Here is a 26,510-nt window from a genome sequence, read left to right on the forward strand (position 1 = left end):
AATTGGCCCTCTTAACTCCACAGTCACTATCCTATCACCCTGCTTTATTGTTTTTTCTTACAAGATATCCCTCTCTAAAATTATTATTTTTCTTTATTTACTTTTTAAAAGTTTTGTCTTCTCCTACGTAGATTGTTGGTTCTAAGGAAGCAAGGACCTCATCTGGCATATTTACTGGCTGACTATACCCCAGTATCCATCAAGTAAACATGTAATGAAAGAACATTCCAAATAAGTTAAAAACTATTACCTTTAGTGCCAGTGATAGGTGTTGAACTAATAGATAAAGAATTTGTTTGATGGGGTGCCTGGGTGGCTCAGTCAGTTAAGCGTCTGCCTTCAGCTCAGGTTACAATCCCAGTCCCCCCACATTGGGCTCCTTGCTCGCCAGGGAGCCTGCTTCTCTCTCTGCTTCTCCCTGCTACTCTGCCTGCTTGTGCTCTTGCTCTGATTAAAAAAAAAAAATTATATATATATATATATATAGATATAAAACCTTTGAAAAAAAAAATCTGAAGGAATAGAAGTTAATTGCCTACTGAGAGTTGCCCCATTTTTAGTCTCTTTTCCACAACGGCTTGTATTAGGTGAGGGAAATAAGACTATGGCCCAGGAGGTGGTGAGTGGGTATGTGGTAATGATGGTTTACCTTGTTAGAGCCTGACATGGGCAATTTTCTGACCACTTAACATCGAAGAACTCACCCCACCTCCCCATTAACCCTATGAGATCATCACCATTTACAGGTGATGAGATTGAGGCCCTGAATGGCTAAGCAACTTGACCTTAATCACACAACTCAGAAGTGGCAAAACGAGGATCAGAACCCAGGCAATATTGACTCAGCGCCCTAATGCTTTCAGAAGGTACCCATCTAAAGCATACGGTTCAATGGGTTTTAACAAAAGTCTGCACCCATGTAAGCGCCCCCTTGATCAAGATAAAGAACTTTTCCTTTATCCCCCCAAAATACCCTCTGCAGTCCATATCCCCATCCCTGGCAACCATTGATCCCCTTTTGGTGACCATACATTAGATCTGTCTTTTCTAGAGTCTCATAGAAGTAGATTCATACAGTATCTAGGTGTCTGGCTTCGTTGTTCTGGGTCTTAGAGCTTCCCAGGGTTTTTAACCACTGCCTTATATAAAGCTTCCTGGTATGGTTTCTTTGCCCACTTACCTACAAACTGGCTCCTTCACATTAGCAACCCCCCTGCATTCCGTCAGCCTTCTCCCCACCACACTGTAAGTACATGAGATTGTCAGGATGGGGAGAGTAGAGGGACAAAACAGGGTCAATGATGGCACCTCCAAGATACCAGAAAGTTCCAGGACAGATGCTAAAAGCACAAAAAGAGCTCCGATCCTTTAGGAATTTATAAACCGGTTAAAAGGGAATGTCTTATAAGAAGAGTATAAGTGGGTGCCTGGGTGGCTCAGTTGGTTAAGCGTCTACCTTCGACTCAGGTCAGGATCCCAGGGTCTTGGGATGGAGCCCCGCATGAGGCTCCCTGCTTCGTGGGGAGCCTGCTTCTCCCTCTCCCTCTGCCACTCTCTCTCTTTCTCTCTCTCATGAATAAATAAATAAATAGTCTTAAAAAAAACAAAACAAAACAAAAAAACCCCTGATAAGTACCAAAGGAAAAGATTCATTCATTCAGCAAGTAGTCAGTAAACATAATATATGACTACGAAAGTGGCTCTAGGGCTGGGGCAGATCTTGGTTCAATTACTGCATTTCTCACTTCTTAGCATGTGACCGTGCTCAAGTAACTTAATATCAGTTAGTTCCCTGATCTTCAAATGGGGGTAATAACAAAACCTAACTCAGGGGATTGTTATGAGAATAAATGGAGATAATGCAGATAAAACACTTAGGACAATACCTGACGTATTAGTAAAAGTTCAGTAAATATTAGCTGTTATTATTTTTACGATTATTATTGTATAGGCCAGGTACCTTTCAATATTCTCGGGAGACAGATTAATAGAATGAGATTCCTTAAGTGTTCAGTGTCATACAGGGATACTTAGATTGGGATCCATGAATTTTATGGAATTTTTGCTTCAGGGTATTGGATATATATGAAAATGTGTATTTTTCTTGGGTAGGGTCCATAGTTTTTGTTATATTCTCAAAGGACTGTCTGTGGCCCACAAAATATTAAGGACCCATGGTCTAGAGCATGCATGCATTCTCAGTTGACCCCAAGGGGTCAAAAACTGGTTTGCGCAGCAGGAATCTTAGATGTAACAATGGTTTGTGTTCCCCTGAAAAGGGCCCTAGTACATAAACAGATACACAGCTTATCTGTGTATTAAAATTTCATGCAGGGGTGCCTGGGTGGCTCAGTGAGTTGAGTCGCTGCCTTCAGCTCAGGTCATGATCTCAGGGTCCTGGGATCAAGTCCCGAATCAGCCTCTCTGCTTGGCAGAGAGCCTGCTTCCTCCTCTCTCTCTCTCTGCCTGCCTCTCTGCCTACTTGTGATCTCTCTCTGTCAAATAAATAAATAAAATCTTTTAAAAAAATGAATTAAAAAAATTTCATGCAGGGGGGTGGAGACCAATTTGAAAATGATGTCTCCTGGTGGGAGTGGTTGGGGGGGCAATAAAAAAATTGTTGAAAAACCCTGGTTTGGTGAGTAACAAACAGATGTGTGGAGTGAAGTAAGGAAATGTAGGAACAACACTGGTTCTGCACAGAGAACCGCTGAGCACTGGCATCTGTAATGGTAGGGGAGTGGGTAGTTAAACTCAATGACTGGAGGAGGCACTCCAAAATTAGCACTGACTGAATGAAAGTGCAGAGATTCTAAGAGTGAGTGCCTGAGGAAACAGTGATTCCGAAGAGGGAAGCAGGGTATTCAGCAAAGGCACGAATTCACTCTGTGAGGGTGGTGAATTCATCCACATGCCATCTATCAGGTAACAGCTGAAAATGCCACACAGGAGCTTATATGAAAAAACAAGCAGGTAATCATCAGCACGAGGGTAACCATCATTGACGTCCTCATGGATGATCAGTCTGATGCCGTGGAGGCAGAAAGGACACAGAGGCTGAGACAAAGCCTCCCACAACCTGGGGCTGCTGGAGTGCCAGCCTGGGGAGCCTGGGGCCAGGAGCCAGCTGCTAGCTGTGCCGGGTTCCCAGCGCAGCCAGGTCCTCAGCTTCTGGCCACTGCAAAGCAATTGTGTAGCAGAGCTCTGTTTAAAATGGAGAGGTCAATTTATCCCACTGGGATTTAGAAGCCTGGCATTCTTAGTCATCCATGGTGTGAAATAATCGTGCCGGAACTTCCTCAAGCTTTTGACAGATGTCCACTAGATGACCCCACTTGCCTATGTCCATTCACCTCAAAGTCAACATACCTGAAACTGAACTTACCATTTCCATCTCGCTCCCCAAAATTCTTCCTGCTGCATACCCTCATCCTGATTCTGCTCTCCGTCATTTCACAATACCCATTCGAACACCTCATCCTGCTACTTTGCCTTTTAATAAAATACCTCCCGGGTGTATCCCTTCCTCTGCATCCCGGCTCCTTTCACAGCCCTCGTTTAGGACTTCGTCTCTCACCCGAATTATTGCCAAATGCCCAGCTTGGCACCTTGCCACCAGTCATCTCCCTCAAACTACCTTGTTTCTAAAATGCAAATCTGTCCCTCCCTTGCTTAAATCCCCACTGTGGCTTCCACTCATGGAGAGCAACTTCCTGCAACCTGTGTGCATGACGGGGTGCTCACATGGGAATTCCCTCAGCATGTTGGGCTGCTCAACAGGGCCTGGACGGCAAGAATCCCTGAGCCATTAATAGCTTCTGGCCTGAAGCTGCCTTCTCTGTCAGTGCGGTTTCAAATGGTTCTCTGCCATGTGAGAAAGGACAGAGAAGCACGGATCCGTGGGAGCCCCCCCTGCCCCACCCCCGCTAGTTCCAACACTAAATCCAGTGCATTTTCTGTTGTGCCATTCAGCAATCTCTGCTTCCACTCAGGAATATTCCATCCATCTGGAATGAGCTTTCCTTTCTTCACCTGGGAAACTTCTGCCCTTCCTTGAAGATTACATGCAAATGTATCACTTTTTTCCCAGGAATTTTCTTGGACTTTCATGCTCAGTTAGATACCCTTTCTCATGCTCTCATAATATTTTGTTTCATAACAATCTCTTATGTGTCAGCCTACTCCCTTGGTAAAGAGCAGAACAGAACTGCCTTGCTTGTCTGTGCATTACTTAGCAGCCACCAGCGGAGGTTGTGTCGCCATCAAGTCACGTGAACAAAAACTGCAAGAGAATGAGGGCCAAGCTCACCTTTTTCTACCTAGACTTCAGGAAAGTTCATGATCACATAAACCAGAAAAAGAGCTTTAGGAAGGGTGCAATATCAGGGGATTAAATGCAGCAAAGAACAGAAAGAAGGCCTTTGGATTTAGTCTAATTACTGAAAGTCTTTGAACACAGATTTAAATGGGATGAAAGTCAGGTCTGGAAGGACTGGGGAGAAAAAAAACAGGGATAAACCCGAATACCTTATTCCTGATGTCTAAAGGTAGACAACGTAAGAAAGTAAAGGTTTACTGAGTCCCTACAGTCCCAATTTCAACGGTTTTGCAATTATGTAAGACACTTATATATATGGCGTCAAAGGAAACCGAGTTTAACACAATATGCTCAAAAAAATCTGGCTTCCTTCCATATCATTCCCCTCTCCTCCACCCCTGCTGTGGGATCAATTTCCATTCATTTTTGTCTGTTTTTAAAATACAAACAAAGGGGGGCTCCCGGGTGGCTCAGTTGGTTAAGCACCTGCCTTAAACTCGGGTCGCAGTCCCAGGGTCCTGGGGTCCAGCCCCACATCTGGCTCCCTGCTCAGCAGGGAGCCTGCTTCTCCCTCTCCCTCTGCTGCTCCCCCTGCTTGTGTTCTCTCTCTCACTCGCTCTCTCAAATAAATAAATAAAGTCTTCTAAAAAATAAAATATAAATAAATGTATAGATGATCACATACCACCTCTTAGATGTGGTGGCATACTATACTTTTTGTTCTGGTACTTTCTTCACCTGATGTATGCTAGAGAGCTTTCCAAATCACCACGTAGCCTTTCCTCACTCCTCTCTGCTGCTGCTACACAGATTTACCAGTTTATTCAACAAGGTCCTTACTACCAATGGATAGAAAAGTTGCTTTCAGCGTAATGTCATTACATACAGTGCTGGGATGGGTGGCTTTGCGCACATTACCTCGTATTTTTGCCAGCACTATCCCCAGGAATTTCACTTCTGTCCTCGCGTCACGGTCACAATAACCTGTGTGTGTCATGGCTTCTGGGTCTCAGCTTACAAACTAAACAGAGCCTTTTAAAAATGTGATAAGCACCCTCACTCCTACCTTACCATTCTTCTCCCAACATACTTCCTAGAGAAAAGAGAGAAAGTTACTCTGCCAAGGAAAACAGCATGAAGCATAAACAAGGAATTTAGTTTTATTTTCTCTGTGCATTTGCAAAACACTTAGGACCAACATAGAAAAAAAAAAAAAAAAAAAAAAAAACCTCCTGTTTAAAAAAAAAAAAAAAAAATTACACCCAAGGCAAAAAAAAAGGCCTGAGAGGGATTAATGCCTTAGCCCTACGGAGCTACAGCAACTCTGATTGGTCCAAGGAATTGAGAAGATATTGGGAAGATAGAACAGGAGGCAAGACAATGAAAAATTATTGCGGAAGAGGGCCTCGAAGTGGGCCACGAGGGGGAACTGGAGGACGGGGGGTGGGCCGGGGTGGAGGGAGGGGCCCCCGCTGGTAGCCATAGGGGGGGGGTCGTGGAGGCCCAGTGTATCCATGAGGAGGCATCAGCGGAGGAGGTCCACGCATCCCATGCGGAGGCATAGGACCTGGGTGACCTGCACAAAGGAAAAGAAAAGTCAGTCAAGGCAAGAAATAGGAAGTGTTGATGTGGGGTGAACACACAGAGATCACTAACAGGGAGACCATGAGCAGAAATGCAAATAAAAGAAAAGGGAGGGGACAGGGCTGTGACAAGGGAGTTGTAGGACTCTGACACTCAAGGATGACGGAGGTGGCTAGAGCCTACTCACCCATGGGAGATCCAAACGGAGGCCCTCGAGGGGGCATGCCCATTGGAGGAGGTCCAGGATGAGGCATTCCAGGTGGTGGTCGCGGTGGTGGCTGACCCCCAGAGCCTGGAGGCCCAGCATGGGGGTGTCCTAAGCCATGAGGGCCATGGTGGGCCAGCTGCATCTGAGACATCCCTGTGAGAACAAAACAGACACAAAGAGCAAGGAGACAAAAGGAATACAGAGAGCACAGAAAATGGAGAAAGGAAAAGAACAAAATTGAGAAGTAAGTCACATCAGGACGTCTCGAAGAGAAGGCTGCTATGAAGTGCCTTTATCCTCAACCCCATTCCAAGGGTACAAATAAGTCAACTACTCCCAATCAACGGTCACCCACTCCACTTGTTCCTTCCACAATTTAAGACGCTCTAATAGTGCTACAGAAGTCTGTAACAAGTGGAATGATTATTCCACTGACAGGATTTGGGAAGGTAGCAGTGATCCTGTCCAAGCCAAGATCTAATTCTAAAGAACGAGTAAGAATTTTTCAAGTGGACAAGAGTGGACTAGAATAACCCAGGCAGGAAACGTTAGCATGTGTAATTCACAGGGGCATCAAACAGCTAGTTATGTTCAGGGAAAACCAGTAACCCAGGAATGGAGAGCAGCATGTAGTCAGGGGAGTAACTGGCAGGCACTGATCACGAAAAGCCTAAAATGCTATGGTGACAAGTGTGGGTTTTACTCTGCAGGTCAAAGGGAGCAACAGAAGAATCTTGAGCAAGGGTGTGTAAATGTCTGTGTTTTAGAAAAATAACTCTGTGCAAGTGGATCAAAGATAAGAGAAACGGGAGGCAAAATATTAGAAAATTACTGTAATAAATTCGGTGTGAAATAATGAGTATGAAGGGGCCTGAACGAGGGCACTGGCAGTGGGAGCCAATGCCAGAAATATTAGTAAGACTTGGTATCTACAGTGGGGTGATAGGAAGTAGTTAAAAGTAGTTCCCAGATTTCTGGGACACCTGGGTGGCTCAGTTGGTTAAGCAGCTGCCTTCAGCTTAGGTCATGATCCCAGCATCCTGGGATCGAGTCCCACATCGGGCTCCTTGCTCAGCGGGGAGCCTGCTTCTCCCTCTGCCTCTGCTGCTCTCTCTCTCTCTCTCTGGCAAATAAATAAATAAAATCTTTAAAAAAAAAAAAAAAAAGTTCCCAGATTTCTGAATTAAGCATCTGAAAACAAAGAATACTAGAGGTAGAATAGGTTTGAAGGGCAGGATAGAACAGTGGAGCTGTCAGGCAGTAGTTGACTTAAGGTCACGGACCAGGGATACGTATCTTGGAGGCATCGGTGTACAAGTAACGGCACTATGTGGAAAAGAGATCTAAATACAAAAAACCTAACTACATGGAGAGAGAGAAAAGCCTATTAAGATGAAGGAATCAGACATAGATGAAGACTCCAGAAAAACCAAGGAACAAGATTTTCAAAAAGGATGACATGCCCAGTTTCAGGTACACCAAAGGGCAAACCAGATAAGAATGGAAGCACCCCCTAGATCTGGCAATCAGGTTACTGCTTTGGGGTAGAAGTCACAGGAGAGAAATTAGTAAAAGTTAAAGGAGGAAAAAAGCAAGTAGTTATACACTCTGGATAAATTTAAATAAGAAATGGAGACAGAGTGGTAGCTGTTAAAGTAAACAGAGAGCAGTATTTTGTATGTTTTTATAAAGTAACGTCTGAAGAAAAGTAGAGCTCTGGAACTATCTATTACTATTATTGCTGGGCAACAAGGGCAGCACCATACGCAGCAAGAGAGCTCCTCCACCAGGCTCCTCCCTCCCTTCCCCAGCAAAGAACACCCACCTGGATGGGGCATCCCACCCGGTGGGAATGGGTGAGGATGTGAGTGCCCATGTCCAGGATGTCCAGCCCCTGGGGTTCCTGCTGATGGTGGGCCATGCCCTCCAGCCCCAGGAGGCATAGGTGGCGGGGGCATGGCTGGGGGTATCCCAGGTGGAAGGGCTCCAGGAGGCGGCACTGGGGGTGGGAAGGACCCAGGAGGAGGCATGCCTACAGAGGAAATGGAAGAAAAGTTAATGAAAGTAAGGAGAGAATGTCTTCAGAGAGCCTGTTCAATGCAGCCTCTTTAGGCAGGATAAGCTCTTTTCCCTTCCTCCCTGCCCTCAAAAGTCAGAAGCAATACTAGACAACTCTGAACAACTTTCTTCCCCACCACAACTGTCACCCCTCACTCCTTTTCTCATCACCTACTGACCCCACATCCCCCTTTATCTGTTCTTTTTCCTTCCTTTTGCCCCACCCTCACCACACCCCAAACCCAAGACAAAAATATTCTGAGTAAAAGCTTTACCTGGAGGAGGAAGCCCAGACCCCAATGATGATACCACAGGATTGGGGGCTGAGGGCGGAGGGGGTGCATCTGCAAACAGCTGATGAGGACGGTCAGCCTGGGAGAGTGGGTTCTGGGCTGCCAGAAGTCGTTCAGCTGCTGAGCCATGGCGCTCACCCTTGGAGTCCTTCTTGAAGGCATAGGACACAGTGATAGGGCGGTTACAGAGATACTGCCCATTCATAGCCTCAATAGCTGCATCCGAAGCATCAAATGAGGCAAAATTAATAAAGGCATAACCTTTGGAGTTGCCTGTGTCAGGGTCCCGCATAATCTTCGGGGTTTGTAAGATGACCCCAAAAGCGCTGAAAGTATCATAAAGCAGCTTCTCATCAATCTCCGGGTCCAGATTGCCAATGAAAATGTTGGCTCCCACGTCCAGGTTCTTGTTGTGAGCTGATGCCTTGTTCACCCGTATTGGTTTCCCATAGAGTTTGATCATGTTCATGATCTTAATGGCATAGTCAGCATCTTCCTCACTCAAGAATTCCACAAAGCCATACCCTGGGAAGTAGAAGGGTGGAGATTAACAACTTAAGTGAAGTGATTTAAAATGGGGTATAACTCATTCACCTCCCAAAGCACAAAGAACATGAAATAACAACCTCACTTCAACTGGAAATGGTCCCGGAAGCAAACTGTGAGCTACCCTTAAAGGAAAGAATCTGCAGGTGATTTATTCCAAAACAGATATGAAAACTGCTGGACCCCTCCAGGGGTAGTCTGTCTGGCAACAGGTAAACATTCCTCTTGTCATGTACTCACCTTGGTGCTGACCTGTGACTCTATCTTTTGGCATGTGGGTGTTGACTACCGGCCCTGCCTGGAGAAATAGCTCCCACAGCAGCGGTTCGCTAACCTTCTCGTCCAGGCCCCCGACATAGACAGTGGCATCTAGAAGATAGGAGCAGATTAGGGGAGGGATGAGATAATGACAGGAAAAAAGAGGTGACAGGAGGGGGAACTGCGAGTGCACATGGGGTGTAAAAAGCAAAAAAGCAAAAAAGCAAGATTAAGCCCTTACACCTCCCTCATTCGAGAACTAGAGAACCTTAAGTCCAACTGAAGGTTCTGCAGCAAATTCTCTGTGAATTGCTTTGTTTCTGGTTTTCGTTTGCTCGGTTTTTTTTTTTAAAAGAGAAGGCAGAGAGGATTGGATAGAGCATCACACCTACAGGCCTCAGTCGGCACCCGGCTCCCCGCCCCCAGCAGGCACGAGGGCCGGTCTCCCGCCCTCCGGGGGGATCCGATCTCCCAACCCCGGCGGAAACACTGCTGGCCCTAGTCGAGGCCTCCCAGCTTCCCTGGGCCCATTCCCGGCTGGTCCCCTCCAATCACCCTGGTTCCGCTCGGAGATCGGCCCGGCCGCCATGGCGAAAGAGCTCCCGCCGTCTCCAGGCAGCGATCCCACCCCCTGACCTTAGTCACTACTTCCACTTCCGGGGCGAAGGCGGTCTTGAGAGCGGCGGGCGGGGCCGCAACGGAGGAGGAGCCGGAAGCGGCTGCGGCCATCTTAGGAACCGCGGGGTCTACGCTATTTGTGCGACCAGCTGTTCCTATCGTTGGTTTTGTTTAGAGTCGCCGCTGGGGGCGATCAGAGCGAGGAAGGCGGACTGGAAATGCCCAGACCCTCTTAACGCAATGCTAGACGTTAAAGGACCACAGTTCTCCCAAAAATGTAAATTCGACAGCTCAGGTCATGATCTCAGGGTCCCGGGATCGAGTCCCACATCGGGCTCTCTGCTCAAGAGGGAGCCTGCTTCCTCCTCTCTCTCTCTCTGCCTGCTTCTCTGCCTACTTGTGATCTCTCTCTATCAAATAAATAAGTAAAATCTTAAAAAAAAAAAAAATACTGTGTTGGCAAAAGATCCTTCTTTCTGTTCCCCGGAGAAGGGTGTGCTGTGGAAACCTCCCCTTCCCCCATCCCAAGGATTCGGCTACCTTAGGGCATGGAGGCAGCCCTCCACTCTGTCCCGCAGTCTTTAGGAAGCGGCGGCCTCAACAGACCCTGGGCTTGAGGCATTTCGTTTTTCCCCAGGGGAGAGGATTGTGGAACGTCTGAGCTGGGTTCATGTCCGAGCTCACCTAGTCCTATTGCATGAGGGGTGATGGAAACCTGAGACTCAGAGGAAGTGTGATAAAAGCCGAGGGGTGGTTGATATTAGAGCCCAGAGGCCTCAGTTTCAACCGCCAGAACACCCCGGGCCAAGCAACCAACGTCTCAGACGGTATGCTCTTTGCTGATCTAAGAAGATGCATGTGGACTTTGCCTGGCCTATCCCCGTATTTCCTTAAGAATAATGTGGTGGGTCGCATCCTCTCCTGGTTTATACCCAGCAGTTTCTTACCTAGGATCTTTTATTCAGACACAAGAGATAATGCCAGCAACATGCATAAATAACTGTGCTTTAATGAACTCCTTAAATAGAAATGTCACTACAAAATATACAGTTGTCAGAGACAGGGTGCCTCCCATACCCACGACATACCCATAGGAAAGAAAGGGAAGAAACAAACTGGGATTAAGCAGCAGGAGGAAGTGAGAATGAGTTGTGTAGACCATCTTTTTAGAACTGACAAACAGTATCTCTCATCTCACATTTAACAGCTGGATATCCAAAGGGATAGAATTGCCTTGAAAAAAACAAAGGTAATCTTATTCAGGATTGCTTTTGTTTCTTAATTCCTTAAATCCTAAGAAACATCTTGAGCAACAAAACAGGACAGGGCAAGAGTTGGGAGGTTAGCACCACCCATCTGCAATGGAAAGTTGATCAGTGAGCTTGTTGAGGGCTGGAGTGTCAAAAGCTGAGACAGCAAGACCAGATAATAAAAATTGGAAAATTAAAAAGAACCCTCCCTCACGCCCGACCGCCCTCTGCCAGGCCCATAAAAAAGACAGCAATTTCAATGGGATTGGGAGAGAATGGTATGTGAATCTCTTTTCTTGGAATGATCCTCAGGAGATACTCTTGGTGTCCATTTCCTTAAAAGTTCCTGAAGATGGGATAGCTCATCCTGGAGGCCAGAGATTGTGGGAGCTGAGAGGCCTTTCTGGGGTGACGAGAGGCAGAGAGGAATATTATTATAGCTTTAGTTGCCTGTTTTATGAGAGCTGTCCATTACTTCTGCCATCTTTTTCTATTATTACTATTACAATTGACATACAGTATCCTGTTTCAGGTGCACATCCTAGTGATTTCTTCATACTTTTATAAGATTTTATAAAATTATACTTTTATAAAATAGTACTTTTATGTAATTTTTATACAAAAAGTTGATCTTTTTATATATTACAAAGTGATCCCCGTGATAAGTCTAGTTCACATCACCTCTGGCATCTTTAATTCTCTTTCCCCCTCCAACTACCCCCCTCTCAGCTCTAGGTTCTACTTGATCTGAACCACAAGCAGTCTTTCCCATACATACACACATACTCCCAAACCTATCTACTCTGATACCAACAAGAATGGTACTTCAACCTCAATCCTCCTCAGTCTCTTGGTTTTCCAGCTCCTGGACACACCTGGTTTCTCCCAGAACATTTGGTTTAGCAGTCAAGCCCCTTCTCCCACTCCTAATCCCTATCCCTGTCTTCCCTCCTCACCTGGACCTCAGGCCTTCCCCTCAGGTAGCAGCGTCTCCACAGCCTGATCTGGGGTCCCAGATATCCAGGCAGTAGCAACCCCGGGGGCAAAGGGCAAGCTCCCCAGTGTGAGGGGAGCCCCCACTCCTGATCAGCCAGGCTTTCAGAGGAGATAGCTGGTCGAGGGAGCCAACGAGAAGAGACACCCAGTAGGGAGGGGCTGTCCCGCCAAGGACAGAGCTGATTCAGGGGGGTCAGGGCCCCTTTGGAGAAGAGCCACACAGAACTGGGGGGTCCAGGAACCAGGAAGCTTGGCTAAAGGGAAAAGAGAAATCAACTGGCAACCTAGAAACCAGATGACCCCTCTTTCACCAAACTGGGTCAGGAAGGAATATCTAGCTGCCGCCTGCTCACACTGCATTAGTGATCAACCTACCAGACTCCCCCCTGAGAACTCTTTATCTACTCTCCTCATTAGGCCTCAAACTAGGCCTCAGGTCTGATTAAAGTCAATTTAAGGGAAACTTATAAAATGTGTATAAGAAAAGGGTTACTGGGTGGCTCAGTCAGTTAAGCATCCAACTCTTGATTTCAGCGCAGGTCATGAACTCAGGGTTGTGAGATCCAGACCCACATCGGGTTCTGCGGGTGCTCAATGGGGAGTCTACTTGAGATTCTCTCTCCCTCTACCCTCTCCCCAACCCCACCCCCACTGGCATTCACATGCTCTCTCTTTAAAATAAATGACTCTTTTAAAAAATGTGTGTCAGAGGTAGAAAAAGATGAGGACAAGAAGGACCCCCTTTGTGCTATTCTAGGATTTCTGCCTTCCTGGGGACAGTCAAGGACTCTGACAGCACAGAAGTATAGGGAAGCTTTCCCTGGGGCACTCAGACACCATGTCTTTCCACTTCTCCCTACCTAGTAGGATGAGCCTGTGAGAAAGTCGAGGGAACCTAGGAAGTGTAGACACCTCACCTGCTGTCTAGGGAGCCAGGAATCTGGGCAGTATTCCGGGTCATAGCCAGGATTATGGAATTGTAGTATCTGTTCACTGCTGTAACGTAAATCCCAGTCCCAGACGGACAGTTGTGGGTTAAGAGAGTTCCCAGCAAGGGGTTGGGAGTACCCTGGGGTACAGATTTGTGTATAGGAGTTGAACTGGACAGAGAAAACAAGAAAACGGATGGTTAAGCAAAAAGTAATCCTTTTCCCAAGTCTGGAGAGAAATCGTAAAAAGCTCACCTCTTCCTCTGGGAAATCAGATGTGGGGTGAAAGTCAAGTCATGAGAATGAGCACCAACTCCCCTCTTCCCCCAGCCCCACAAATTTCACTTTCCATAAATCAAGACTAAACAGAGGGTATTTCTCAAGAAGAAGAAAAGACAGCTCAAAAATGGAAGTCACTGACTGACCTGTCCGCTCTGCTTTCCGCGCTCCCAGGGAGTATTTCTCAAGAATGTGAGAGTGTCAGGAACTCTGGCACTGTCGTGAAGAGCAAGAAGGAAAAATTCTGAGAATTCAAACTCAGCTGGAAACTGCTGGAGGAGCTGCCAGACACAATCAAGGAAGAGAAGAAACACTGGAGCCTGAGAAGAGGGAAAGTGAGAAGTTAGAAGGGATTGTAGGGGGAGGATGACACCTAAAGGGGGAGGATGACAAAATGATGGGGGACAAGGGACACAGCCAACAGGGCCACTAAGGTCAGGGAATGGAAACCTAGATTGAGGGTTCTAAGGGGTTGTGGCGCCTTATTCATCTAGGTCTCCCTTCAAGCTCAACCTAATCTCAGGATCTTTCTAACCCAATTTCACTTCCAGTGGATTATACTATATAGTTTTCTCATTCCCTTATACCTTTAGTAATAATCTCCCCCCAGTACCCTCCCCAAATGATCTCACCTCTTCACTGGCTCCAGTTACTCCAAGTCGGGTCAGGAAGGGATGTCCAGCTGCCACCCACTCTCGCTGCACTAGTGATTGGAAGCCAAGCAGTGTTCGGGCTCCAGGGGCTGAAAGCAGCTGGACGAGTGAAGAGAGGAGGCCATTGAAATCACGATCACTGCGCTCTGGGTGACAAAGAGGGAGAAGGGACAAAGAAGGAGGGGCCAAGAAACTAGGGCAGAAGAACATGAGAAAAGGAAACGTGGCAAGAAGAAGAGAGGGACACAGAGGAGGAAAGTGTGGGTTACGGAGGATTGAGAGGGCAAATAGAAGTGAAGAGAAAATAAAGACCTTGAATGATTCAGTTCATAGACTCCACCTAGATAGCAATACCCAGCTTCAGTGTAGGAGGCAGAATCATAAATCTCAAACCAGCCTCCTCACTGTCCTTCCCACCCCAACCCAGTCACCACCTACTGATGGAAGGACAGGAGCAGCAGGCAAAGAACCCTGCTATGAGGGACCACAAGCTATTGTAACACTACAGCTAGTAGTAATACTACTGCCACTGGGAGGCAGGGTAGCACTGAAGGATGAGTTAAGGCCCATGGGTAGCTCCTAACGACAGGAGAGGAGGACTGTAGTGCTAGCCGGGGACAAGGAAGACTCAAAGATCTTCCTCCCATTGGGTGGGTAAAGGAAAGAGGAAGGCATGGAATAGGTTAACCCAAGAAACTCACCTTGGAGTACTACAGAGCGAACCCTGGCTGTCACTAAGACTGAGATGTCACTGGCCTTTCGAAGACAAGACCTGAGGGGGCAGATAAGGAAGGGGAGGGAAGAATGATAAGCCTGGAAGAACGGACTGATAGGTCACGGGATGGAAAAGAGGCAGACTCCAAAATTCTGCCCGTTCTTCTAAGGAGCAGCAAATAAGAGTTTTCTTGGGAAATCAAAAAAGCTTATGAAAGGCCATTCAGGAATTCAAGTTAACAGAAAATTGGGGTAGGTTGAATTAAATAAATTGTGGCTGGAAAATGCAGGTGTACCTGACATAATCCAGCCATCGTGTTCCTTCCAAGGCTGAGAGCCATTTCTCCTCAGCTGCAGATGAATCTGAGAGAGAGGACAGGGGTCAGAAGGACAAAGAGATCCGGAGAACTCAGAACTTATGATTCAGGGTCTGCAGCCTGAGGTTTAAGAATAAGTTGGGTAAGGGTTACTCAGGACTGGGGATAGAAATAAACAGTAACTGTAAATGGTCATGAGGCTACTACAATTAAATTGTGGGGACAGTTGTACCACCACGTAAATGTAATAAAATTCACTGAACATTTAAGATGGGTGAAGGCTAGATTTTATGGTATGTAAATTGTATCTCAATAAAGCTGTTAAAAAAAAAATACACTAGGGATAAGAAGACAGGAAATCAGTGAGTCTGTGGGAGATGGGAGTTGAATAGAAAACTGTGGATCTTTGGCCTGAAGGGTTGCTCATACTGTGACAGGCAAAAGGGTAAACCAGGTTAGGGTGAGCAGACCTAGGGGTGGGGGTAGGGGTCAGAGGTCATCTCACCAGGCAGGCAGAGGGCCCTCAGCTTCAAGTGGGCAAGTTGAACATCTGTAAGACTAGGCAGTTCATCCACAGCGTCCACCAGCACAACATCTGAATGCCCAGCCTGGAGCATTGACTCCACTGCTCTGGAGAGGAAGAAGTCACAAGGTAAAGGAACAAGTGTGGCCAAAACCTCCAACGATTCTTCTGCTCATCAAACCTCCCCTCACCTGATATCCTCTTTGTTAGGGTCGCTGGCTGTATAGAAGCCACCACAGCGGAGAAGATCACTGCCCCCAGGGTGATGCCAGGACAGGCGCTGCAGATGGTGGGAGGTTAGGATCACCATGGGAGAAACTCCTAGCCCCACCCTATCCCGCACCCATCCTGACATCCCTCTACAAGGACCCCCCTCTGACCTCCCACAACCATCTAATCCCCAACCACCACCCTGGCCCCACACTGACCGGTCCACGGCCCTGATGGAAGTGGCCAAATGTTCTCCTGACCTCACTGTCCAGAGTTCGCTTCGGGACCCAGAAATAACGTGGGAGGCTATGAAATTGAGAGTTATAGTCACAGCTTGGCTCAATGAGCTCATTATAATGCAGACCTGTCATTACAAGGAAGTTGCTCAGGAGGGAATTATTTCAAGGGACCCCAGGTTTAGAGATCTAGGCAGTAAGGAGGATAGCTTTCCGGATCTCGTAAGAGGCTAGGGTTTGTGGGCAGTCCTAGCTCTAGAGGATCTGAGAACTGTGGGAAGATCAGGAGGGCAGCGGCAGTTGGGGTAGACTGGGGGATCACCTGGTGGCTACGTCGAACCTCTCATTGACAGTGCTGACTCTCCAGCCCTTGGCCCCCTGCTTTTTCCGCTCAGTCTCCCAGTCTTCTGATGTCTCCAAGAGGGGGATAGGTGGTTTTCTGGACCCTGAACTCTGGCCTAGGGCAGGAATGAAGCACAGAAAAGAAGGAAGAGGAACCAGAGAGAGCTTCTCAGCTCTACTGTCCTCAGCCAGCCTCTGCTCTTCCCGATTCTTTACCCTTTCCTACCCTAAAGCACCCTCACTCACCAGCCTTGCTCAGGGATATCCCTGCATACTGTTGGGCTTGACTGCTCTGAGCTCTAGCTCGGACAATGGCCATGGTCACCTGTGGAGGAAAGGGCATCCCAGCCTTTTGGCTCAGACTGAAGAAGTGAAGAGGAGGACATTGGTCCCATGTGTTGCTCAACTGCCTTTGCCACCAATAGGGAACCGAGAATACCGTCCCAAGGAAGGGAGCGTCCGCAAGTGGTGGGGACTAGGGTTAGGAGAGAGAACACATCCAGAACCACAGAATCATGGAATGTCAATTCTGGGAGGAATTTCTGAAACAATCTCATCCTGTTTTTCAAAGGAAGAAGCTGTCATACTCCTGCTAATTGGCAGTGCCGGGTTAGAATTAAGGCCCCTTACTCTCATTACAGTATCCTCTATCCTAGCCTTTTAGCCTCTCCTTGAGGAGAGAAGCAGATAGAAGGATGAGGGGGGTCCTAGGAGATAGGGGAGTAATAGGAATGCCAAGGAAAGGATCCCAAGGTTCTAAGGGGAGGAGGAGTCTTACCTGAAAGGCCTGAGGCTCTAGTCCTCCAGCCTCAAAAGCAACTCTGAGCAGCCGGAAGTCCCGGCCATGAATGAGAATCTCCTCAGGGATAAATTTAAGTGGGGACCCTGGACGGAGAAGCTGGACTCTGGACAATCCACTCACTGAAACCAAGAATTAGAAAGCAGTGTAGCCATGGATCAGGGTCCCTCTACAAGGAAGTCTTCCAGCCCATCTCACTCCATCCCTGCTGCCCTCTAAGAATAGAGGAAGGATGAGGAAGGGTGAGCCCCCAGTAAGCCCCTTCACCAACACCTCACCCCCCACATCACCCCACTCACCAGCCTCTAATCGTCCAATGTTGACCAGGACAAAATCATATTCACTGCTCAGGGGAGTCTCCTAGAGGAAGCGCATGACTGATGCTAAAGACATCTGAAATCTTGCTCATTATCCTACCTTGGCAATCCCTAACCTCCCTAGAGACAACCCCTTAAGCATAAGTCTCCCTGTCTCACTTATCTAAATCCTCCTAGACTCACCAATCCATTTCTCACTGACTGTCCTTTCCACTGGCCTAACCATCTCACCTGACTCCGTTGCCATCCACAGGGCTGGAAGGTGACCCTCAAGTTGGTGCAGATCAGGGTTCCAGGCAATTCAGGTTCCAGCCCCTTCCTTACTCCTGGGGCCCATGCTAGGATCTGCTCCCCTACATGGGAAGGGGGAGGCCAGGTTATGACTATTCCCAGTGTCACCTACACTGGTATACACCTACTCCTCTGAGACAGAAGGCTGTAAAGAAGGAAGATTAAGATCCTCCCCTAACTCCACTAGAACAAAAGCTTAGGAGGAGGTCATTTGTATTCTTTTACTCTAGAGCTTAGAGCAGTGCCTGGCACCGAGTAGGGAACTCAAATAACTCTTGAATAAATAAATGAGGAAAGGGAGTAACAGAGTCTGGACCGTCAAGGTCCACACTCCTAGCCAGCTCTGACAGAGAAGAGAGCAAGCCTCAGCCAGAAGCACTTTGAGCAAGTAGAGGAATACAGAGGTATCTTTGGTGAGGTTTGAAGCAAAGTTTGAGCAGGATGAAATCTGGAAGAGTCTTTGGAGATTGGAAGTATTGGAAAGGAAGTTATTACCTGGGAGGCATCCCGTGGCCAGCTGACGGCCAAGCTGACAACTCCTGGACTCCAGCATCCCAGTCCTCTGGACGGACTTTGGTCCAGAGAGCTGTGAAGGGTGTAGGATTAATCCCCAGGCCTCTCCAATCCGGGGATCCGGGATTACCTCAGCAACCACGGTTGGAGGCCTACACTCAGACTCTCAGGGGAAACTGAGATCAGCGGTTGTGAGGAGCTTAGGACCCAGTTGGCAGACAGTAAAGGGAGGGGCTGGTTAATGGATAATGAGACCAAGAACTTGAGACTGTGAAAAAGACAGACCAAGCTTCATCAAGAAAAGTTGATATGGGACACACCCTCCTCCTCTTCTAGCTCCTTTCTTAGCTCCTCTTCTATCTCCATATCCTCCTCATTCACACCGTCCTGCCCATGGTGCCCTTCCCTCCCAAGCCCAAGTCTCCCCCTCCTTACCCCCATGTCTGGCTCCACCTTCTGGGGGGCGATGTTGAAACTCTGGCCCCGACCCCCCCACCACATTTCTCTGGCTCCATCCGGGGACGGAGCAGTGAAGGGGGGGGGGAGACCTTGAAGATGCTCAAACCCCTTAGGAAGAGGCTGAATCTTGTAGTTAAGAAGAGGAAAGTCAGGGAGAGGGGCAGGGGACAGCACCAGGGAAAAGAGCGTTTGAGGTGCACAGAGCACGATTAGGGGTCTTTTGAAAGGTGTGTCCAACCCAGCTAGGGAGGCTCCTCGGAAACTTCAGTCGACTCTGGAGAGGGCGGGAGAGATGCCCAGCCCCTTAAAGGGGAATACGCACAGTTTTGGAAAAGTGGAGAAGCCTGGAAAAGGTGAGGAAAAATGGATAACTGGGGGGGAAAAAACCCAGATTCTTTCCCCAACCCTAGATCCTATGCTCCTTCTGTTCACAAGCACTGGAAAGTATTTGAGGGGAGCAGTAATACCGAGTATTAACCCGGAGTAATTTGGGCTGGGTTTTTTTGTTTTGTTTTGTCTTCTTGAAGTGGGTGGTGCAGTGGGAGGAATGCAAAAGCAGTTCAGGCTTCCTCGATGCCTCCCCTGACACACCTGTTAAAGTAGTAGGGAGTTGGGACTCAAGGGATTTTTTTGCCTGGGGAGGCCCAAGAAATGAGGGAGAAGAGTTAAAGCATGTTGTATATGGTTCTCCAGGGAGCATGAAACATACCTCGTGTGGAGGGTGCCCTGAGAACACTGGAGAGAGAAATGGAAATATCTCTTGGTCACAGACAAGTACAGGAGGGTATGTGCAAGTTCTGGGAGTAGAGGGAGGCCCAAGGAAGAGATCTTACTCCAAAACACACACACACACACACCCCGTGGGAAACCAGAGCCCATTCCAGGTACATGATCCCTCCCTCCAACCCAGACATCAGATCTCCAAATTAATGATTCATGTTCTGGACCTGCAAAGCTGAGGGCTTAAAAACTCTCTCAGTTCAACAGCCCCATCCCGCCATGATCTCCCCTGCAACCCCCTCCCTGCAACTGGAGAAGCAGAGGTGGGTGGGGAGGACCCTAGGAGGGAAATAAAGGAATTGCAGTTAATGGCGCCTGGGTAGAAGGCTAAAGTCTGCATTTAGATGCAGAAAAAGACAGGAAATGCAATACAAAATAAGGGTTAGCGAGCTGCTGTTTTATTGATGTTTGAGTCTATACTGAGGCAGCAGACCTTAGGTGGGACCCAGTTTTCCAAAGTGACACTCAACTCTCCCCTCAGCACACACACCCTTCCGGCCTCAGCTGTAAAAGTTCCCTGTCTTGGCTGCTACTGTGGAAATAGGGAAGATATTGGGACACAGGAAGTTAATTTGGAACAAAGAGGCATATACCTGCTAGGAAGGTGGCCCAGAAGCCTTATTCTAGAAGTCCTAAAAGCTCCCAAGCACCCCCAACCCCACCTACTTCCCATGGTCCTCAATCTCTTAAGGGGAGAAATACTTCCCAAGGTCTCTTGCCATAGGAAGAGCTGTGTTCCACAATTATAAAATCCCATTCCCCATTTTCCTTCTCCCCACCACCCTTCATTCAAGAGCCTCATTCTATTCTTCATATTTTGAGGTATAGCAGCAGCAGCAGCAGAGGAATGGGGGGGGGGGGATCAGGGGAATGGGGGGAGCTGGAAGCCAGAAAAAAGTTGGTGACTTGGATGAGCAGGGGAATGAAAAGGGGAAGCAGCTGAGGGCTAATGGGAGGACCACCTCTCCGTATCCCCCACACCAGCAGAGGTTTTAAGTGGATGAAAGGATGCAAAAGCATGGGGCTAAATCAGATTTTTCCATTTTCAGGATCCTGGTCTGGTTGCAGGTCTGTGCCAAGAGTGAAGGCTGCTGGGAGGGGCAGCTGGGGGGGGGGGGGCGGAGCTGAGTGACTCACTAGATGAGTCATAGATCCAGTTATAAGCACAGAAAGAGGCCATCGTCCTCCCCACCCCTACCGCTACCGTGCTAAGGTTACCGTCAGCCAGCTTCCGTTCCTCTTTCCTACCGCCCCTTACCCACGTAGCCAGTGAAGGGCGGTGGCATGGAGAAAGTCTCCATGAAGACTCATATTTTGTTAAGCTACTTAAGTACAGGGCCAAAACACCCTGAGATTTGCAGGCTGGGTATTGACAAAGTGAAAGAGACAGGAGTGCCTGTGTGACTCACTGAATCTGCAGTTGAAGGGCCTGGAGGGAAATAGAAATTAGAAAAATCTGGGGTGCAGGTGATTCCAGGCCGGAAAGGGCTTCCAATGCCGCCATCCCATCTGTGTCTAGGGCACTGACTGGAGAAAGAAAACGACCCAGAGTCTAGAGTCACTGGTGTCTGAGTAACTCAGAGACCATTATCTCCAAAAGTGTCTTCATGGGAAAGACAAATGTGGCTGGAATCCTGGATGTGTGGCTGTTTAGAAAGGAGACCATTCGGAACCAGCTCCATTTCTTCTACTTCTGTATCACTTCCCAAATACGAAGGCATTGCTAACTTTTGTTTTATTGGTCTGGGAGCTTTAGTCTCTCTTGAGAAGAAACTGAGCCAAAAAGAGTGCTTCCCTCTAGGCCTTGTACAGCACCAAGTTCCACACCATCCCCACTCCACAGAGAGACTGAATCTTTAAAAAAAAAAAAAAAAAAAAAAAAAAGGTTTTGATATAATCTTTTTATTTTGTAGATAGAATCCAGTATGGGGGGAAAACTTTTTATTAAACCTTGTAACTCCCAATAAAACGAGCACAGATTAAGGTAGGAATCTGGAGACCTATCCTATAGAATATCTGCTCCATCAGGGCTGGGGTGGAGAATGTAGGGTGGAAGGACAGCACTGTCTTAAAAGGGAAAAAATAACAACCCCAAATATTTCCCCTCTCCAATAAAAACCTCGGTAGGTAGCCCAATGCCCTGGATTAAAGGAACTAAGTGCACTTATTTAAGACCAAGAGATCCCATCCGTCAGCCAGGATTACAGGATCCGCCTTCCCCTTCACCCACATACCCCTCCTTAACCAAGGGATTCTTGCTCATTCTGGGTGCACATCATGTACCCCTCTCCTCCCCTCTCCCCAACACAGTAATTGCATGGGCTTGCCTCTCCCACCCCCTCATCTTCCCAAAATACCACAAACCAACCAGAGTCTGTTTTCATTTCCCAGGCATTATTTCTTCACCCTCCATCCCACACAACCCCTCAAAGAATAAAGCAAAACAGTCTTTACTCATCCCTACAGAAAAACATCCATTGACTCAGGGCCCCTCATCCTTAGAATGGAGTTTTTTTTTTTTATGCTTCAATATATAGTTACCTTCCCAAATTAAACAAAAATAATTTCATTCTGAATAAAAAGCTACAGGGCCTAAATAAAGCCCTATTCTATCATATTCACCCCTAGACAACCCTCCAGAATTTCTTTTATTTGAAAAGAGGTCAAATAAACTGGGATTGGTTAGTTTAGAAATCAAAACAAAAACAAACATGACACATGGTTTCTGTTTTTGTTCATTTGTCCTCAGTTTTTAAAAACAAAACTATTAACTAGAATCTAGTAACAAATCAAATCCAAACACAGCAGTCCAAAGGAGAATTAGAACTTTCCTGGTTTTACTCTCTGGGAAAACCCCTGGTTTGTTCCCATTCCTCTTGGTCCAGGCCAGAATCCTGTGCAGCAGACAGGCGTCGAGGGGAAAGCTCAGTGAGCTGTGCCAGGTGCAAGCTGGGGCCACCTGTTGTTTGGGTGCACGTAGGGGATGGGGATGGAGGCTCAGAGGTGATGGTCTCACCAGTGCTGTTCTAGCCCCAGAGTGAGGTGAGCAAGGCACTCACTTCGGGCACAAAATTTAAGTGGTGCCCCAAAACTCAATAACCAATATACCATTTAACACAGTTATTTTTTGAACATCAAAACCAATGTAAAACATCCACAATGAACTAGCTATCAAAATTGTAAAGACAGGAGTCAACCCCATACTCGCTCAGTTCAGCTTATTTCCCCGACCCTAGTCTCAATCCCATTTGATTCTTAAGATTTTGATATTTTATTCATCATGCAGGTTTTTTTTTGCATTGTATTTTAAATACTGCATTAAAACAGTATTTATCTTAACCACTGATATTTCAGTACCCCTTAAAGTTCTGTACCTGAGAGAAGTGCTCATCTTGTACTAGTCCCAGCCCTGTCCAGAAATATGTACATCCCCCTCCTTTGGAACTGATTTCCTTTAACATCAGTGCTTCCTGAAAACCATTCTATTTTCAAATAAAAGCCCAAGAATTAATAGCCATAGGAAATGATTAAGTCAACAGACTATCAGATTTGAAAAATGAGTGACTTTCGAGTCTGCTGAGGAGAGAGGAACCTTTCTAAACTCTGAGCAGTTCCAATGAAGAGGATAGTCTTGACAGGATTTGTTACCAAGGGGGAAATGGGATGACAATTTTCCTGATTGGGCAGAAGCAACATATGGCAATTACAAATGTCCCCAACACACACACACACACACACACACACACACACACACACACACACAACCAGCCCACATCCAGTTTAGAGCAAATCTGGGGATGACATTCCATGAGATGGGTTAGGAGTACATACCTCAAAAGAGAAATCCACATACAGGAAAACAGCCCCAATTAACACTCTGAACACTTAAGTACACTTATTCCCCTTCTTCCTATTTACCCAGGAGTGTATACAATTGCATAGTTGATTTTCCCCCCCAGGGGGGGAAAAAAGGAAAGAAAGAAAAAGGAAAATTGGCCCAGGATAGGTCCTCCAGTTTAAAGCTCTTAGAAGTGGTGCTGGCCAGAGTGAAGACTGTCCAGACTTAGGCTTTGTGCAAAATGCAAAGGCACTCCCCCATTCTGTGTCCATAGGCCCATTCCCACGCTCTGGGGAAAAGGGCGGAGTCAGGGAAAGGGGGAAACCCAAAGACAGATCGGCTCATTGGGAGTAATCTGTGATCTGTGATTACAGTTCACTAAAATATATTTCTCTACCTTTTTATAAACTGCCCCTGTGTTTCAACATCAATCCTATTATCAAAAATATGTCTTCTTACAAAGTATTTTTTGTCTTATTTTAATAAACTAACCACAGATTAAGGTCAGCTATGGCTTAACAAAAGAAGCCGGGATGTTAAGTACATTCTCCAAAAGTAGATAGGAAGGAGAAAGAATCACTTAAATAGGAAGAAAAAAAAAATCATTTTTTAAAATGTTTTTGCTCACTGGGGTTTTGTTTCTTCTCCTTTAAAAAAAAAAAAAAGTTAAAATAAGTTGCTTCCTACAGAAACACAGCAGCAGATGATGGTAGTACTCTATTTAGGTTTTTGGTTTTGTTTGAAACAGTCTGGCCAAAGGTCTGTCCTGCTCCCGCCCCAGAGTGCACTCACAACCCAATGTGTGGTTATTGCTAAGTAGTTACAAATGATCCCCTGTGCACCCACTCACCTGGAGAAGATTCAGCCCACACAGCTGTTCTTCTCATCACTCTTCCCTTCCCTTAGGGAACTTTTTTTTTTTTTTTTAATAAAATTAAAGTCATTAAAAAAAAAAAATCACAATCTTAACTTAGCTGAGCTCAGCCCTCAAAAAGGATGAGCAAAAGATACAGGACAATCAGCAATCTCCTCTCAAACTAGAACAGATGACAGATGGCTGTTTAGAAGGAAATAAAACTTGAGAGGAAAAGGATTCCCCTTTTAAATTCTTCCCTTTCCCATCTCAATAAATGGATGTAAACTAACCCCCCTCCTAATAAGCACCCGTGAGCACACATTACTGCCTTGTCTTTCCAGATCCTTTAGGAGGAAGAATTGATCCAACCCTAATTTTTACCTTAATTCAATTCAATAGCAAATCTAATTCCCCAGTTTCCCTCCACACTCCCAACTTCACAGTCATGTGCTTTTTTCCAACCTACAAGAACTTTGGTCTGTTTTCTCTTTTATTGACTGAGAACCTCCTTTGCCTGTTCCTGCCCTGGACGTCTGCCTGCCTCCCCACCCCCACACATTAAATCTTCCCCTCGTTTCCCTTGGTCTTGGGGTGTACCCAAGCAGTTATGAGACAGAAGCATTGCCTTTTCCCCTTGTACCTCCTCAGTCCCAGGAGGACTGACGAAGGACAAGCACGGCCCTCCAGGCACCGTCCAGCCCTAACCTGCTCTGCCCAGCCTGGCAGCTCTCCAGCGCACACACACTTCAAAAGTTTCCAGCCAGGCTCCCACCATCACTGCATTTGCCCCATCCGCATGGGGGCTGGGTCTTGATGAGCTAATTCTTTGAGCTTAACTCTCTTTGTTTAGCCCCCCTTGCCCTCCAGGGCCTCCCCTCAGAACCTGTGCACCAGCAGCTCCCCACCCGGTTCACGCTCCCTCCTCCGCAGTTCTTCCCTGTAACAGCAGGAGCAGAAGTTGTTTGTCTCCGGGTGTCCATAGAAGCTGCAGTTCGGTTGTTTGCATTTGGTCTGGGTTGGAGGAAGCCCCCGGGGACCTCCAGCCCATCCATCTGGCTCAGGGGGCTCTCTGTAGCCGTTGCTATAGGAATCAGCCACGCGGAAGGGGGGTGGTAGCAGTGCGCCCCTGTGCCCGTCCTTGGAGTGGCTGCCTGGCTCCAGAGATGGGATGCAGTCCTGATGGGGGTAGGGTCGCCCTGGAGGGCACTGTCTGGGGAAGGTGGCATAGGGTGGTAGGCCCCCCCCACAAGGACCTCCTGCCAGCTGCCTCCGGGGTTCCTGGCAGTGGACTCCAGCCCCAGCAGGGCGAGGGATCGTAAAACCCCCAGGATAGCCAGCAGAGAACGCCACTGGCTTGGATTCTGCTGGGGGTGCCGGCAGCAACTCCTCCCCGCCATCTGGCTCTGGCTTCTTGGCTGGAGGAGGCCCACTCCCTAACCCCCCATTCAGGATCTTCCTCTCCACTTCCTTCTGCTTCTGCTCTGCCAGGAATCTCTCCTCAGCATCAGCAAGGTAGCGCTGGATCATCTCCTCCTGGTACTGATGACGGTGACCCATCTTCAGGGTGCCAACAAAAATAAACTTCCCCTCCCCTTGCATCGCAATCCTCATAATGCTCAAGCTCTGCATCACCTCCTGGCTATACTTGCTCCCTCCGTTACCCACAGATTCAGACGTGGGCTTCTCAGACACGGCCCCATCCCCCACTGCCTCCTCCTTGCCACCTTTCCAGCTCTTCAGCGAGTTCTTCTTCTTCTTCTCCAGTGTCTCGGTGCCGGTGCCGCTGCTAACCCCTGACCCCGTCCCCACCCCTCCCGGCTTAGAGCCCTTGCTGTGCATCAGGCCTCCCATGTTCTTCTTGAGCTTGCTGCCCAAGGTTTTGCCGAAGCTGCCCAGTTTGTTGGCCACAGAATCTGCTCTCTTCTTGTCTTTCTCCCGACCTCGCTTTGACTTCTCTTTCCGCTTGCTGCCCTCATTGCTCGTAGAACTGCTGCCAACTGACTCCTTGTCTGAGTCCCCAGACTCGGGAGTAGACCGGGGCTCATCTCCAGCTGAGGCTGTGGGGGACTCAGGTTGTGCCAGGGGAGCCTGGAGGATGTAAGAACAGGATTAATGGTTCTAGTCCCATGGAAAAGGACCAATAACATCACCCCTGTGCACTCCCTCTCTGGAGTGCCTGCCTAGTTCCAGTGAAGGGCGGCTGTCATGGTGGGGCAGGGTCACCCAGGAGGGCACTGTCCTTCCCCAGCTCCAGTCAGCTCTCCCATGGACCAGGGAAAGATGTACCTACTATCTAAAATGCAATCTGACTCCCTTCTGTAATAA

At 47.6% G+C, this 26,510-nt stretch overlaps 3 protein-coding genes across 3 annotated transcripts in view; all 3 read right to left on the reverse strand.

Moving 5' to 3' along the window:
* Positions 1 to 5,453: 5,453 nt before the first annotated feature.
* Positions 5,454 to 9,928, reverse strand: SF3B4 (splicing factor 3b subunit 4). The gene is made up of 6 exons (XM_059376010.1): positions 9,821 to 9,928; positions 9,248 to 9,376; positions 8,444 to 8,986; positions 7,936 to 8,142; positions 6,090 to 6,263; positions 5,454 to 5,894 (listed from the first exon to the last, which is right to left on the reverse strand). Exons 1-6 carry the CDS (start codon positions 9,852 to 9,854, stop codon positions 5,707 to 5,709), a joined length of 1,275 nt encoding a protein of 424 aa, XP_059231993.1. The 5' UTR covers positions 9,855 to 9,928; the 3' UTR covers positions 5,454 to 5,706.
* A 944-nt stretch (positions 9,929 to 10,872) lies between these two features.
* Positions 10,873 to 19,035, reverse strand: MTMR11 (myotubularin related protein 11). Its single transcript, XM_059376011.1, is given in 18 exon segments — positions 10,873 to 11,400; positions 11,402 to 11,536; positions 12,090 to 12,383; positions 13,047 to 13,229; positions 13,484 to 13,657; positions 13,970 to 14,136; positions 14,692 to 14,762; positions 15,001 to 15,067; positions 15,527 to 15,651; positions 15,736 to 15,824; positions 15,973 to 16,060; positions 16,313 to 16,448; positions 16,579 to 16,657; positions 17,111 to 17,253; positions 17,431 to 17,491; positions 17,680 to 17,801; positions 18,235 to 18,325; positions 18,688 to 19,035. Coding segments are annotated over 18 exon segments (2,148 nt in total). The 5' UTR covers positions 18,754 to 19,035; the 3' UTR covers positions 10,873 to 11,343.
* Positions 19,036 to 22,126: 3,091 nt separating this feature from the next.
* Positions 22,127 to 26,510, reverse strand: part of OTUD7B (OTU deubiquitinase 7B) — a 56,595-nt gene continuing 52,211 nt past the window's right edge. Inside the window, exon 12 of the mRNA XM_059376012.1 lies at positions 22,127 to 26,273. Within this exon, the coding sequence (XP_059231995.1) occupies positions 25,062 to 26,273 (1,212 nt within the window). The 3' untranslated portion in view covers positions 22,127 to 25,061. The remainder of the gene's footprint in view (positions 26,274 to 26,510) is intronic.

Source organism: Mustela nigripes, chromosome 14 (genome assembly GCF_022355385.1).
Source record: "Mustela nigripes isolate SB6536 chromosome 14, MUSNIG.SB6536, whole genome shotgun sequence".
NCBI classification, from domain to species: Eukaryota; Metazoa; Chordata; class Mammalia; order Carnivora; family Mustelidae; genus Mustela; species Mustela nigripes.

What these genes read in the sequence shown, in the direction of transcription:
- SF3B4 (XM_059376010.1), bottom strand. Translation starts at nt 9,854, where the DNA reads ATGGCGGCCGGGCCGATCTCCGAGCGGAACCAGG. An exon ending in GATCTCCGAGCGGAACCAGG is followed by an intron (nt 9,377 to 9,820) that starts GTGATTGGAGGG and finishes CCTATCTTCTAG; the next exon opens with ATGCCACTGTCTATGTCGGG. An exon ending in AGTCACAGGTCAGCACCAAG is followed by an intron (nt 8,987 to 9,247) that starts GTGAGTACATGA and finishes TCTACTTCCCAG; the next exon opens with GGTATGGCTTTGTGGAATTC.